Below are 17,529 nucleotides of genomic sequence, written 5' to 3' on the forward strand. Positions count from 1 at the left end.
AAATTGAATCTTCTCTCTCTCTCTCTCTCTCTCTCAAAATTCATGACATTTGTGACAAAATCGAGATGTAGATAAATATTTTATGTAACACACAGTATACTTATATTTACTATTTAAATAATAATTACTTATAAAAAAGAAAGACAGAATTCAGTGATTCTTTTTTTTTAAATATACTCATTACTCTAATGGTAATTAGAAAGCCGGAAATTTATTAACTAGTTGTCTAGTAGCATTGTTTCGCTTACTTCGATGCACGGGAAAGCATTACTGTAAGTAATTTACACCGTCGGTTCGCATTTTCTTCATTACTCTTGCTTTCCGCTAAAACGCTTCCTCGTTATTCATACTCACTGCTACTTCTTTTACTTTTTGTCATTCTCAGTGTAACACGTATTTATAATCCTCCTATTATTATACAAACGATCTCTGCGATAATTATTTGTATGTATACGAGTTTTTTACGCGATGGAAAAAGGATGACTTTCAGGATATTGTCCTATACGAAAAGTTATTCAGTTACAAATTGGATTAATACAACAATATACATATTGTATTTTAAAAGATGTAAGAGAGAAAGGGAGAGAAAAAGAGAAAAAGAGCTATTATTAAATATGTTTAGAAATAGCTCCGGAAAGATAACATCCAGTATTTATCCAACTGAATATGATAACTCATCGTTTATACAAATACCAACTTAAGATTATAGAGAAAAGGGTACTTTTTTCATTCTATCCTATGGCGACGCGTTCATTGGCGCGAATACCTCGGTGGGTCGAGGAAGTGACTCGTTATCTTAAGAGAGTCATTTCATCCCCTTCCCTTTCGTCTTTTCCCTCCTCGTAGAGGCCTCGCTCTCGACTTTTCACTCTCGACTCAAGTGCCATCCGCTACAGCCGTTGCTGCCGCCACCGCCCGTCGTCCCTCTAAGCTTCATCCGAGTATCGCCGGCAAAACCGACACTCTTTTCTCATCCCCACGGCGTTTTATTTATTATCCGCCGTTACTCCAACGGACCGCAGTATTCGGCCAACTTTCCGTCCAAAACTTATCGGGAGTACCAATGTGGGAAGCGCGTATTCGCGAAACTGCACGCCTGATTCCGCACCGCATTCTTCGTAGACTAGTCTTTTAAAGGATAGTGACTAATTGTAGCCTCGCCTTTCAGAATTTTTGAGGCAATTCTTGAACGAGCTAAGAATTTCAATATTAAGCGCTTTTTACAGTTCAAACAAACTTTTTCCTGCATTTGACTCTCTAATATGTTTGGATACCTCTGATCCCATTTTATTCGATTATCTTAGAACTTACGTTTTAGAATACATTATTTTTATATTATTTCTTCATTTATTTATAAATTGTATTATTTGGACACTAATAAATGTTGGATATCAATTTTAACACGAAATATTCAAATAACACTATCACATTATGTTAAATTAACTATAAAATATGTTAAAAATTGAATACGCCTCAAAATTTTAAGGACTTGAATGAACTGGTTTTAACATCCAAGATATTTTACTGTGCTTTAGTGTGAAAAAAGTTACTTATTTTATGATGTGTCATTTTTATATCAATGCACTCTGCAGCGATGTGTTCATGAAAAATGCCAAGTATCATAGATCTATTTCTACAAAATGGTCTGAAGAGAAACATCTTTTTTCCTTATTGGAATATTTTTTTTGTAGGGATTTTGAAGACAATTTCTCTCTCTCTCTCTCTCTCTCTCTCTCTCTCTCTCTCTCTCTCTCTTTATATGAAACATTCAGATCTCGTTATTTTTCAAAGTTCTAGCTTTTATGTATGACATCATACATCTATCAAGTTTCTTCGATGTGGAGTACGTCGAGACGATTTCAATGATGCATTTAGCCAGGGTATTGTAGGAAATTAGTATCGAGCTGCTGCACAGCTTGTTCAGGATTTACGTTCTAGTGACACAATACGGCATAGTTACGTCGTCTGTCGTTACGTCGCGTCGCTCGACGTACACCACAAAAAGCACCAATGGGAGAGTGATCACGAATAGATAATTATTACACATCGCTTGATACGTCCGGCATCAATAACGTACCAGATGCATTCAATGGCATTGAAAAAATCAAAATGCCGATGCAATTTTGCAAAAATGTAGAATGCATTAAAACTATTCTCGAATTCTTGTTTCAAAAATCAAGTTTTCCATAATAAAATTAAGTACGTATTTCCTGCATAAATGTTTCATAAATTTTTGATTGTTTAAGGAAATAATGGAGCAACGTTTAAACACAACACGCGCGATTTACTTTTGTAAATACGCTGTTCGCTAATTATAACGTTATTTACTCAGAAATACGATAGCGTACATTATTTGTATTTATTTATATAATTTATTTATATAATAAATTTATTTATATAATAATAAAGTAGCAAGAATTAGAATTAAATTAATGTAGAAGCAAAGGTTTAATTGATCAAAATTCAAACAATAAAACTAAAGGGCTCTGAGTCAAACTTGATTTTAATGCTAGTTAAGTAATAACACTAAACTACAAACGAGTCATAGTGAAAATGTTACAATAATATAAATTATAAATTCTATGAAAAAACGTTTAATATAATATATTTGCTTGAGTTAAATTGTTTAATTTCATTGTTTTAGTTAAATTAACGACATATTGAGAAATACCAGCTACCTTTGTAGAAATTATTAAAAATAATTCAACTTAAGTAGATATAATTTGACATTAAATTGAACAGTGCAGTCATTTTCGTGTCGTACAATAAGATAAAAAATAAGAAATAATATTAAACAATTTCAAACATTAATGCTTGTTATTTATTTGGATTTATTATATAGAACATTATTTGAAATCATATATTAACGTAACTATACTTAGTAAGCAAGAAACATTTTGGAACATTTCAGCAACATTGTAACGTTGTTATAATGTTGCTGAAATGTACCAAAATGTTTCTTGTTTACTGAGTATAGTTACATTAATAATCTCAAACAACGTCTTGTGTATAATAAATCCAAACAAATACCAAGCATTAATATTTAAAATTGTTTAATATCATTTCAAGATATATGTACAGCATAAAAAGGAAAAGAACGCAGCCAAATAGACATCACGAGCATACAAAAGGAAAGCTATCGCCGGTATCCAATGGAGTTGCGGAATTAAAAGGAAAAAAGCGATCACGTCGTTGAACGAGATACAAGCGAACATGACATTACGCAATAGAGAGCCAAAGACGACGGAATCCAGCTTGATTTAGGAAAAGAATAGAAGAGAAGCATTTTACGCTCCCCCCTCCTCCCGCGACATATTGTATTGTACTCACCTCGATATATGACCTTGTTGAACACGCTGGTGATGATCTGCAGTTCGGGATTTAACGTCTCACCGAGCTGAAACAGAAAACAGCTTCTCTTTGTATCCAGTCTAAATGACAACGGCACCTTATATCAGAACTTCCACCGCCACGTGCACCGTGTCAGCGATGTGTGTCCTTCGTCGTTCTCTCCGCCCTGATACGTTTTCCATCGATTTCCCATGAAAAGGGGTTGCTCGGTCGGTGCTAAGTGCACCGCATAAAGAGGTGAAGGCAAAGAGTCGTTTCGAAAGTTCTACACTGGGCGCCATTAAAGGTAACCGTAAAACCCGTGACTAAACCGACCGCGGGCTTTAAAGTAACGATAAATAATAAAAGTTGATGCGCGTGGCGTGGCCGCGTGGGCCCGCCGTCGATCAAAAGTTTCGCCGTTTCCCGTGGCACAAAATTATTATCGCCACTTCTGCCTCGTCTCTCCGTTCCGTAAATAGAGGTAAATAAGGGAGATAAGAAGATGGATAAAATGAAGCGAGATGCGATCGGGGATGGAGTGCGCACGGCAGGGATATTTCTCTTTACAATAGACATATTCTGCAGTATCCAGATTTATGGATAATCATTAATTGAGGCTACCGATGTTGTTGCTGCATAAAAGAGCATTTTGCAAGAATTATTGTGAATAAATAACAAGAAAACAATGTTAGTTCTTGAGAACTGTTGTTTATTGCATAAAGAAATATCACATGTCAGTATGAAATATATTAAAAATGCATTAGAAGTTGCAAATTTTATGCGCCACTCAAATATGGGTATCATGGCAGTTAAAATATTAAATAAAATATAATTGCAATAATTAAATTAAGATTAAAATTTTAGATCATTAATTTTAAATTAAAAAAAAAATCAACGTTCGAATTTAGACTTCATATTTTTGCAAACGTTAATGTATTTAGCGCTTTGATGCAACGATTATTGGCTACGTAATATATTTATCTAATATTATTGAAATTATCAAGAGCTATGAGTATGTAAAGAGGTAGCGACTGTTTTACCTCTTAATCCAGATACTTGAGAATTACATAGGACGTAATCGAGATTCAGTTGCGAGACAGGTAAGCGGACGCCGACGGTTTAATCTCCGTTTAAATTTCTTGTAATAAAGGGAACCTAATCTTAATTATGAGCTAAGAGAATTAATCTCAATGACGGCCGTCCTTAAACGTTCTTAATCTCGTCGCTCAAGAATAAACTTAACTGGGAAAATTCGCGGTAATCACAATTTCTTCATATTCATTTAATCAAAAAAAGATTTTTCTTATCGCGAAACGATAGAACGTTAAAATACGCACTGTAAAAAAATTACATGTGAAATTATAACAATTATAATAGGTAATTTTGAGATCTGTTACTATTAAAGGTACATATATTTACTCACGTAAAGTCACAATTTACAAATAAAATTATTCTTCTTCATAGTAATCAAACAATTTGCAAAGGTAAATTTACATTTAGAATTAAGTTTATAAAAATATTTATATATAAATTCGTCAATGAATTACGTACAAATTTTCTTAAGCTGTGTTATATAAAAATGTACGAATATAAAAATGCATTACGTAATATACAAATTGTATATATATATATATATATATTTTTTTTTTATATATTTACTATTTATATAATTTTCATATTTTTTTTTACAATGTAACATTTCACGAATATCTCATTGGAATTTTCAACACAAAAATATATATCTGAAAAATATTTATTAAAAGTAATAGAGAAATACATTTTTCCACCTATATCAAAAATTATTGACGTAATTCAAAAGCTATTCTTCGATTTTTATTGTTATTTTGTTCAAATTAATTGCGATGGCCTAAAAATATATTTAATTTACTTATAAATTCACTCTTTGCGTTTATACCTCTAATGTCCAGTGGAAAATACTGCGAAATCAGCTGCATTAAATCCCACACGGTACAACCAAACCAAAGTCTATCTAGTTAAATCCGGTCTGCAGTTGCGGCTTACGCCGTCAGCATGTTGCTACTTGTTTGGCAAATCAACTGTACACTAATTTGTAATTGTAGCTTCGTAATTTCCGTAGCAGTTGGGCAATAAACAAGCTCCAACGACGACGCCCCGTCCTGAGATCGTATCGATTGCGCGACAAGGGTCCGTCCTTGTGGTTTCACTTCTGGCTACGATGATCGCGGATAAAGGGCATTGCGCTAAATCGGTGCAGGGAACAGCTACTGCTCGACTTCGCGTCATATTATGCAGTCCACCCAACGGACATGGGAAATTATCAAGCTCGATTCATTCGTTCTCTCTCTTTCTCTCTCTCTCTCTCTCTCTCTCTCTCTCTCTCTCTCTCTCTCTCTCTTGCAGCACACAGAATCCTTCATGTCAACCAAATTTCTCCTTCCGTTTGATAGCGCGGAATTCCTGTCTTTTGTCATTAGATCAGGACTACTGACTGGCAGTCGCGCTAAATTGACGCGTGGCGTAATTACAGGTTAGCAATTTCCTCGTAGTAGTTAAAGTGATAAACAACCGCACTAATTATTCGGCTGTATTGATCATGGGTGTATCCAGGGAGGAGGATTTGTGGAGGAGTTCAAAATCCTCTTCTAAGAAAGAACAGTTTTGTTGAAGTATATAAAAACTTAATTAGATATAAATTTGAAAATAATTTTCAGATCTGTGTTTAATTAAATTTTTATATTCTTCAACAAAACTGTTCTTTCTGCACAGTTTAAGAATTTTTCTTTAGCGAACTTTCTTACTAATAACGCATGAGCTACGCATTGATCAATGAGCGTTTAACTTGTCATCGTAAAAATAATTTTCATAATTTAATTGGTTCTCCTTATTAAAATTTAGAAGAGGAGGGGGAATGGCAAGCGTCTTCTGCCCCCCTTGTAAGTCCATAAATTATTTAAGTCTGTCAAAAGAAAGAAAATGTAACATATTTTTGTTCTTCTTAATTACAATTAATTACGATTGATTATATGGAGTTCTTTATTTTTAAAAAGTAGAAGGAAAATTAACTGTTCTACATGCAAATTTCACTCTTTTAATATCGCGAATTCATGTTTGTACGTAATTTACCTTTCCAATGAATCACAAGCAATTCGTGAAAATAAAGTCACTGAAATCGCGTGTTGCGGAATAAACTTTTTCGACCTCGCTCGAACAGGGTTCCGAAACTTTTTTTCCCAACGTTTTTCCACTGTGACGCTTATACCTCACGAAATTTTTAGGTCGTAAGTTGCGATTTCCTCGTCTTTTTCCCAGAAACTTTTGATTCCGTTCAGTCGCTGTATAATTCCCTCTGACCTTTTCGCAATCCACAAAGCAATTGTCGCGACTGTACGCGCCATTTATGCCGTCACAAGGCCAAACGTAAGTGACGCATAATTGCGACGATTGTCGCATAATTGCGGAAATTATAAAAATTGCGATCAGTTTATTATTAATCTGCAACTATTGAGTGGCAACTATAAAATTTTTCCCGGTAGATGGTGTTTAAATATTTTTTTAATCATTAATTAGTAATTATTACCAAACACATGAAATGTAATATACGTTCTAAAAGATAATGTCAACGCATAAGTTATAAACAATTTTTGCAATAGTTCGAAAATAAAAAGGAATAATGTCATTCTTTAATGCTTTTTTATTTTCGTAAAAATAAGGTTAAGCTGATTAAAAAAAAAGATATGTACTGTATACGAAAAAGATGTCGTAATCGAACCCCCATTATGTGCCAGAAGTGATTTGCCAATTCAGAAGAAATAAATCTCGAAGATACTTCACGCTCTCGTCGGCTAATCACTGATATCGACTTTATGAGAAAGAAGGGTAGTAAAGCTTATTGATAGATGACGGAAAGTTATCGAATAAAATGTTATAGTATATTTATCCAATTAAAAATATTTCTATAACTAACAACATTTGAACTTTATTTAAAAAAAAAACGAACGATCTTATTATCCACTATTATAATATAATAAATCATTCGCCAACGTTGAAATTTAGAATAGCACGTTAACACATTTATAGAGTCTTACGTATTAACGTTACGAATATATACAATTCGAAAGTTTCCGACGTTTCATGTTAAAACGTCGGACCGAGTTCGTTTGGGTCCGAGATCGCAAAAGTACCGACGGTATCACGAGGTGCCAACTCATTTGGATCTCATCCCTCAGACACCCCAGGGTATAATCCGTTTGAATTACAGTCGTCAACCCCGTTGCCTCCAGACACGCCTTTACGATCCATTCGTCGAGAGATCGAGCACCTGTTAAAGGTTTCCAGGAAGGATGATGCCGCATTGGGATTATTCAAAATGCTGACCTCTTCGGACCGTGCGACCGCGTATTCGTTTGCGTTATTTTGCCTTCATTGGAATTTATGATTCCGTAGCGAAAATACATATTTTGCGGTCGCCAAAAGCGTTCTCTGTTCATGTGAATTTTAATTCATAATATTGAACTACCTCTCGTTCGTCACATCTAAAGCGTCGTGTCGAATTCCTATTATAATTCAAGATTATCCATAGCTCAATTTTATCAAAATGAAATCACTTTGAAAAAAAAAAGTAAAATAATTATAGTCAAGAGCTCCGTTTTTATAGTTATTATTATAATATTAAACACACACGGGAAGAATGATTTTGTTAAAGCATTTAAAAATTTAGTTATGTATAGATACTGAAATCTATTTTGTTGGATCATCAAAATTATAATTATGTAGAAAACTCAAGCATGATGAACAATGAGTTTGACATTCAAGCAATCAGCTTTGAGCATTCTACACGATTACTTTGATAGTTGAACAAAATAATATTTTTAACATAAAGTTATATTTTAGAATTATATTGTACATATAATTATTACTACATTGAAAGAATAATTTTGTGGAACCATCAAAATAATTGTATAGAAAACTCAAATATAATGAGTAACTGCTAAAAACATTTTAGCAATCAGTTTAAGTGATTATTTTGATAGTCCAACAAACTTTATTTTCAGTACCTTCGCTAAATTTTTAAATACCTTAGCAAAACCGTTCTTTTCGTGTAATAATAATAATTATATTTATAATTCTATCAAAAAATACAAAGCCGAAAATGATTATAAATTATAGTTAAATTATGGTAATTGTAACCATTTTTTCTCTCAGTGTAACTTTAACTGACCAAAATAAATTCATTATTCTTCTTCCAGAGGAATATTTTAATTTGCGGGAATACATAGCAACTGAAAAATCTTTTGCACTATTCACTTTTGTACACTCCACGGAAGCTGGATCATGAATATTTATACTTATCTGTCTTATTAATCAGCAGACGGGCTGGCAAGCAACGAGAGCTAATGTAAAAGCGCACGTAGAGGCATGGCTGTAAATTCTAGCGGAAAAAGCGCTATTATGTTCGGTATTATCGCGTCGACGAACCCTTTTCATCGTCTTACGGCCATCGTCGCCGCCTTAGAGAGCGCTCGTAAACATCCTCTTAAAAATATTCAGAAGTTGCTGTCGTTTGTCGACGGCTGCAAGCGGAGTCAAAGTGCGTCGTTATAACACATAGTCGCTACAACGCATACAGCTTCTCCTTCCCTTTCTCTCGACCTCTCCTCTCTCTTTTTCTCCTTTTCACTCTTATTTCATCGTCTTCGTTACATTGCCATGTAACCGCGGTTTCGAAGGCTAAGTTGCTAAAGAGGGCGGAAAGCGGACGGGAAAAGGGCGCTCGCTGAAAGAGAGTGCGAGTCAGTGGAGACAACAGAGGGTCGTCACTGAAAGTTTCAAAGTTATTCCGAAAGTAAATACAGTTCAGGTCGGTAGTAGTTATTGCATGTTTTATATCGCACTTTTCTCAGGGGAAGGCAAGAGAAATGCATCACGTGACGATAATCTTTTTCATTTTTAATTATTATAAAGTGAAACTATTCCGCTTTCCATCGACAGAAAATATGAAAACGGCTTTTTCTCCGCTCGCGTTTCTCCATTTCGGTTCGAATAACACAACTGAAAACTCATCACTCGTAGTTCTTATACTACGAACGAAAAACATGTACATATATATTTAATAAACATAGGTTTGTCTAATTCTACAATATTTAACGGGACATTTCATAAAAGCCTGTTAAAAAAAATTATAATCCCTTTGAAATTTCTAGCTTGGCGAAGTTTTTCCTCCCCGTTCATTTTTGAATTATAAATTTACTTGTAATCCGAAAAGATTTCTTCCTTTTTCAATCTCGTGATAATATATGTATTACCGAGATATAGCACAAGAAATTCAAATGTCAGATTGTGCAATTTGTGTCAATTTGTGCAAATGATGTAAAGGTATATTTCTATCAACAAAAAAATAGAGAGCGAAAAATCTCGTGAAAGAAGAGATACAACATAATATTTCTATTGAAGGAGTTTGTAGATGATCCGAAGAAAGCTGTCGAGAAAGCGGTCCATGAGCGTTGAGGCAAAATAATTGCTTCGCGATAATAAATTCGTTATTTGAAGAGGAAAATACGAACGGGAAACGGTTCGGTATGATATTAAAATTGCGTCTACTTTGATCACCAATATCGATATCAACTGGTTTATTAGTCTTCATACATATATATACATTTTATATATCCGATTTGCCATGCAAAAAAAATATAATAGCAAATTTATTTATTGTAAAAAATACAAATGTATGATGCTGCGCAGTGAACCGCTATACAAAATGTAACGATCTTGTACATGTAATTTAATTATATTATATTACAAGTATTTATTGTATATGTATATATGTATGTGTAAATATTTGTAAAATAAAATTATATTTACAATATCGTATTATATTTTGTATCACGTTTCAGTATATTAGTTGAAGCTATATCCACATTAATAATTTTATTATTGAAGTATTACACATAATCCTAAGACAATTCGTCATCGTTGCATCTATATAAAATTATTTAAAAAATCTTTCTTTATGATTTATATCTCATAATATCGAAATTCATAATTTTAGAATTATGTCTTTTAGTGAATTAAAATCTATCAAACAAAATTGTATAAAATTAAAATTTATCATTTCTTGATTTATCGATTTGTGTGCTCTCATCTAGCGGGTATAATCATCGCGATTGTCTGTTTTACAAAGAACGATCTTGAAATATAATTTGGCTTTTAACGAGTGAAATGACAAGGAATGAACCGACAAGGATATGGTAAGAAAGAACGTGGAAGAGAGAAATAAACAAAGGATAAGAGAGGAGCCACGACACAGCTTTAGTCGACCAGAAGGTTCTTCTCAAAACTTCGAAATTTATTCCTGCGTTAAACGCCGCGCGTCTTGGAAAACTTACCGCGTGTTTGCTCGTAGCCTCCGACCGAAATGATTATGTTATAATAATGATATTGTTAGTTGGAAACGTGCCGGGACTGCTGAAGGACTGCTGGGGTTTGCTACTTGAAAAAATAACAGGTAATGTTCGCCCTCGCCCGTGATGTAATTAATACCCGTTTGGGAAACTTCACCTGTAGTACACATGCGCGTACTTTGAGAGTAACATTTTATATGCGATTTTCCCTAAAGTTATTTTATTCGTGTCTAAAACATTTGTTACATCCTTCTTTCTCTCAATGTATTATTTTCCATGAAATTTTATAAAATTTATCAAAATTTATCCATGTACCAAATTATTTTTTCTAGCAATTAATTTAGATGTACAATTCTAACGAAAATTCCCGTAAATACATTAGCGAGCTTGAGAAAATCAACATAATCGAATGTTCGTCATATATTCGGTACAAGACAAGCGTTGTTAGCGAGACTACATAGCGTCTGTTACGTGCTAACTACCGTAATCTCTGATACGCCGAATGCATTTGTAAGGGGAAGCTAAGTGCGGTCCGAAGTTTAGAAAGTTAGTATCACGATATGCGCCCTGTTAGAAACGGCTTCACCATAACACGATGGCTTGACAAGAGTAGGGGGATGGGAAGGTATTAAGAACCAACGTAATTATCAATTTACATGGATCGTTCGTCTAACTAAACATGGGGGGTTTAGTTAGAAACTGATAAATGTAAATGAATTTGATCGTGTATATTTTTAAATAGTTACGTTGCTATATATATGATATTAATTGATATATTATGGCATATATCAATTATACGCGTACGCCTCGTCGACCATTGTCGGATTTATTGCATTCAATTAAACACCAAATTTGATGTATATTGAACGGATATTTTTATGAATTCATGTAGATAACGCGAAATGAAAATGGTTACTTTAATAAAGAGTATTAATAATTTTTCAATTTTAATTCTTTAATTTTCAAAAAGCTCACGAAATTTTAAAGTTGATGTTATAAAATTTTAATTCAGATTTTGTTTTTTTTTTTTCAGAACCGTACAGCTGTATCTAAAGTAATCGGATTTTCTATTAATTAATAATTATCTAAAAAAATAACACATTATTTTTTTAAAAATAATTTCTTGGAATTAGTTGTGATCCATGTATGTATATTTTCTTGGAATTTATTGCGTAACTATATTTATACATGCCATACTAGTATGATATGGTTAAAAAAAATAGGATTAAAGTCATAAGTTGGCGATTTACAAAATCCTGACATCAAACCGATTAAACATATATGGGCCCACTTAAAGAAAAAATTCGTAATAGAAAATCTTCAAAATAAAACTTAGAAATTGCGATTATAAAAGAATAACGCGCGAAATTCACCGCAAAAAAACTATTAAAGAATTTACCCCCCCCCCTCCCCCCCAAAAAACAGAAGTCATGAAACAAACGTAATAAAATGTTAAATAGTAATAATTTATTAATAAACAAATATGTTAATAAATTTGTCGTATTTATTTTGATTATTTTATTACATACTAAGAGTTATGTAATTTAAAGAGTGCCTAGTAATTTTGGATATACATTCTGTATGCATTCTCGATTCTGAATTGATTGAAAGCAAGAAAGCTAATATCTGAGCGATTTAATTACTTACGTTTTTATTAATGACGTGCAAGATTAAATGACTGTAAAAATTTATAGCGAAGGAAGTTACGTGCGAAAAACTTTTTTGCGGAAACAATATGAAAAATGGACGAAACTTTCGCCGATAGAAAATTCACTCACCTGCACCATTAACGAGATCGCCACCAGCCCCTGACTTTTATGCTGTGCCTCGCTCATGTTGTGATACAGTTCGGCGTTAAAGCCATAGACTTGTATCTGCAACAGAAAACCACAAAGAAATTACTTCCCGGTGGAAATCGTGCCGTGAGCATAATCGTATCTCCCGCAACGCGATCATGCCGACAAATTCCGTCCCCGCACGAACAAATTCTCTAGTTTAGAGTTTAGATTCCGGAACATTTCGTGCCCGACGACGCGACGTACCACGTCGTTTCCCCCCGTTTCACCATACTTCTATCTCCCCTCGAGATCGACTCGCTACAATCACGTCTCTGGTCGACCATTGCCGGCTTTACTGCAGCTAATTAAACGACTAAACTCTCGATGTATTAAATATTAAGTTTTCCATGCAAAATGCAGATAATAAATAAAAATTCTTTATAAAAGACGTTAATGATTTTATTGTATTCAGGAGGCCAAAATCAATAAAAATTATTTCTTTTACACCTTTTTGAGCAAAATCAGTCTCTGTTTAACATCGTCCTTTATTTATGTTTTAAGAAATAAATAAATTCGTATTTAAGTCTTTTATATATATATATATATATATATATATCTGCTTGCCTTTATAAATTCTTAACTTTATATACGTTGGATATTGTTAAAAATTGAAGAAAACGATGAAAGATTCCAGAATGTGATCTGCATGTTCGAGGTATATTTGGTTCCGTCTTTTATGCCCTGAATAAATATTCTAAGAATATTTATCGAACACATACCTATTAAATCACATTCTTACGCGAGTATATAAATCTTCAGAGGCACCAAGATTCTTAAGCGCATACCATATGTGGATGCACTTTTCCTTTAACATTTTTGTGCACCTTCTTACGTTAGAATCTTCGTTTTTAGTAAACGGAAATATTCTCTCATAGTATGCACACTTTTTGTAGAAATATTGAACTTTTACGAGAATAAAGTTTTCTTCGATACCTGATCATATCTCACTTTTAACATTTCACCTCTGCCTTCGTATTTCCCGCATACGAGTATATAAAATATAGATATGTATTATTGTTACAACAAATGTTCTTTTTCGTTGCAACAGTAACAAGATTTAATAACAAGGATCACGACTTATTGTTTTAGAATAAAAATCTGCACGAATAACTGTATGCAGGTAAGTCGCAAGATGAGATCTATCGCGTGCACACAGGAGAGTAGCGTTCAGTTTATAGAGAAATGGAAACCAAGTCGCTCGTAAAATGTATCTTGTTTTTGGAACATACATCTCGTTTCGTGTCTCATTTCCTGCGAATGTCACATGCTATAAGTTTCGTATGCTGGATAAGGCGCGGAAAAGACACCGACGACATGTACGTGTCTTTCTCGCGAAGAAAAGGATTTCGCCGCGATCGCTTTTCTTTACAATATTTTCTCTCTCCCTCTTTTTCATCCCCTCTTTCTTTTCACCCCCTTCCCCCCCCTCTCTCTCTCTTTCTTATAGTTCCCTCTTTATTTTTTCACCATTCTGTCCTTCTTTACAGTATCTGTATATCTGTTTCTTTCTGCAGGTAATAGCATTGCAACGGCACTTCCGGTTGTGCCTAAGGCATCTGAAATGTCCGCGACGCGCGAGACTTCTTCTTCAAAGACGCCAGGATATGCTGCTACAGCGCGACAGATAGAGGCGAGGATGTGAAGAAGGAGGGATACGGGGATAAGAGAACGATGTGAGAAAGAAAAAGATAAGACGACGCGACAAGAAGAAGCGAGAGGATTGCTGAGAGTGAGTGTAAATCCACTGCGTCTGATCAAAGTACGACTCGTACTACTAGGAATAGGAAAGATTCTCTCCTTCTTCTCATTTTCGTAAAATTCTTTCGTACCGACCGCTCCCCTTTCTTCAGTGCAGCGTCCTCTCATCGTTTCTGCCTTTTAGCAGGATATATTTTTCTCTTAGTAACTTCTTCACTCATCGAAGAAGGAATTTTTCTCGTTCTTTCCTTCTCACTTTTTTCATCATGCAATCAAAAAAATTGCATATAATTTCAAATGCGATTCTGTTTCAATTAGATAAAATTAGATCTAATAAAAAATTTATTATAATCTAAAAGCTCAATACAAATGCACTTTTCGTTATTTCATTCTCGCTTGTGTCGATATTGTATCAATAAACTATCATATACAATATACCGATGATAGTCCATTTGATTGAAATAGAATTTTGATTAGACATTCAAAAATTGTATATCGTGTTTGAAATGCAATTCTATTTTCACTCAACTATAATTAAATTCAATCAAAATTCTATTTCGATTAGATGAAGTATCATCAATAGATGGCAATTTATTAATATTGATATGACAAGAATAAATTAAGGAAGTGTATACATATTAATAAGTTTTGAAATTCATTAATTTCCAATTCATTTGCAAACATTTATAGACATGTAATAATATCATGCCAAATATTTAAATCGATTCTTCTATTTAAAAATAGTCCATAATATTGATAAAAAATTAATACTTGTTTTCATTGAGATCATTGATCATTCTGCTAACTATACATTTACGTATCGATTAATTTTTCTTTAATTTACTGATTTCCTATTATCTTAATTTGAGCCTCTAAGATAAACATAATAATGAAACTGGAAATGAAGTTAATTCCATCGACCTAACTTTTCAACAAGGAACTTAAGGAAGAAGAAATTATGTGAATCAGCAAAGTGACTTATTTCGACGTTTGATTGACGGTTTTTACATGCAAACTGAAAGTTTCAATATTTATCGCGGGTAAACAGAAGTGGAAGTTAGGTACGAAAACAACAGTCTGTGGAGAGTTCAGGGAGCATTCAAACTTCATGAAATTTAATGCACGAATATATTTCAAGACTCTACGACTGATTTTATAAAGAAAAAATCAAGTATTTAACTACAATTTTTATCAATATATTCTAAGCAATAAAATTTGATCACTTTAATTATGCGTATTAATTAGTTATTTAAAGATTTTGTATTATTAGTACTCAAGCCTTTAAAAAATCATAAATAATTTAATAGATAATAAATTTAAAGATTTGCAATTACAAATTTTACATGTGACGCGAATATATTTATAATTAATTGCATATAATATGTCAGAATAAATTTCAATTTATTATAGTTAAGATAGTCGCATATTTTTTACTATTAATATTGTTAATAGATAGGATTCTCTCCTAGTAACCTTTTTCTTTTAGGTCATCTTGTACTACTAGTCAAAAAGACCGAAGAGAAAAATTGTTATTAAGAAGCATTCTATCGGCAAATCAGCTTTCAGTGTGCTCATTATATTATTGTCGATATAGATCGTAACAACTTTACTCTGAGTATTATAAAGTCACATTAAAAATATCTTTCACGTTTTAAGCCCCTTTCCTTTTATAATCTATACAGCATACAAAATTCCGTTTTGTATCGAAATATCGAATACGAGCATACTATCTTAACGTTAGTAAAATAGTTTTGTGTATGTGCGCTAAAGGCTAAAAATTACATGACGTTTTAAATTTATTACGCAGGAATGCGTAATAAAAACTGTTACGTGTACATAATTTTTGCGTGATATAAAGTATTTGTTAAGAAAGAAGTAAAATAGTCTGTGTGACAAATAAAAGGCATTCCACTGACATTCTTTTTCACGTTTTTCAGGCATGAGTTTTTATTCAGAAATACGACGTACCTCCCTTCGTCCTTCCATTATCCCAAGCCGGGATAAAATTCTGCGGCTCTTATCTACACGGCGATCCCGAAATTCGTTGTCACGGGCGAGCAAAATCCTACTTGACGACCGAGCCAAGGCGGTATATAGCCAAGCTTTCTGAAATTTGCTACGCCCTGGAAATTCGGAATTCACCGCGGGTAACCCGCGAAGTGCCGAGCTGGCCCTCTCTTCCTCTGAGCACCTTCACTTCACGTGTACCATCCGATCTCGACGTATCTTCTGCACTCTGCCTCTCATCCCGACCCGATGCCTCCTTCACGACCGCCTTCTCGTGCTTTACCCGCCACTTTGCCCGCCACTAGAGCATAATCACCACCCTCTACGAAGACTATGACGAGCCCGCAAACACAGCCGCGCATTCAGTAAACGCATTATCCTCTCTTTAAGCGGTTTCGACGACAGTCTCGCTGAAGATAATTTTTACGTGCATCTGAAGTTAATTGTCGTCGAAGAACGGATTAACAAAAAATACTACGTATATCAATTTCATGAAGAGGTGTCATTTATATGTTTACGATATCCCACTTGAGAAAATAACATCGTAATTTAATACTTAAGCATATTCAAGCCTATGACGGTCAAAGTTAGATCTTCTAAATGCCTAAATAATTCACAGTGAATTATCTATATCCTATATATGTACATGCATATATATATATGTATGTATATATATATACTATATTTTTATAGGTAATATTTTTCGCAATAAATTTATTTAAAGTTTTTCAGCACATTAACACCCTTATAATATGATCGGATTGAAGATTGAAAATTTGCTTGTCAATTACTAACTTGTGATATTATTGCAGTAGTTTAATTGCGTTTGATAAAGTACGAAACAATTTCGGCGCGCAGTTTGAATAATTACAAAAATATAATATATATGCATGTACATATATAGAATATAGATAATTCACTGTGAATTATTTAGGCATTTAGAAGATCTAGCTTTGATCGTCATAAGCTTGAATATGCTTATACTTAAGTATTTAATTTCATATCGGTCCTAATAAAATCTTACTGTCGTAATTTAAATAATATAATTTGCCGTAAAAATAATGTTATTGTATTTCTATTTCTCAACATCTGAATGATTGATTCTTATGTATTTTTAGCTATTGAAAAAGAATATAAAGTTAAAAATGGTTCCATCGCCTACAGATTTTAAGAAGTTAATGATTTCATTTTTTAAAAATTCTACAAATAATTTATAACTTTTTTTTCTTTTAATCTTTAAATATGTACTAATAAATTTTATTTTAATACCACTT

At 33.3% G+C, this 17,529-nt stretch overlaps 1 protein-coding gene across 3 annotated transcripts in view; it reads right to left on the reverse strand.

Annotated features, from left to right (window-relative positions):
- The window catches only part of LOC108751475 (carbonic anhydrase-related protein 10), a 167,191-nt gene that overhangs the window by 17,145 nt on the left and 132,517 nt on the right, over positions 1-17,529 (reverse strand). For all 3 annotated transcript variants that reach the window (XM_018491708.1, XM_018491707.1, XM_018491706.1), the window contains exons 5-6: positions 12,491-12,586; positions 3,331-3,397 (exon numbers count right to left, since the gene is read on the reverse strand). In XM_018491708.1, coding sequence (XP_018347210.1) covers positions 3,331-3,397; positions 12,491-12,586 — 163 coding nt within the window. The remainder of the gene's footprint in view (positions 1-3,330; positions 3,398-12,490; positions 12,587-17,529) is intronic.

This window comes from Trachymyrmex septentrionalis, unplaced genomic scaffold (assembly GCF_001594115.1).
Source record: "Trachymyrmex septentrionalis isolate Tsep2-gDNA-1 unplaced genomic scaffold, Tsep1.0 scaffold44, whole genome shotgun sequence".
NCBI lineage: Eukaryota > Metazoa > Arthropoda > Insecta > Hymenoptera > Formicidae > Trachymyrmex > Trachymyrmex septentrionalis.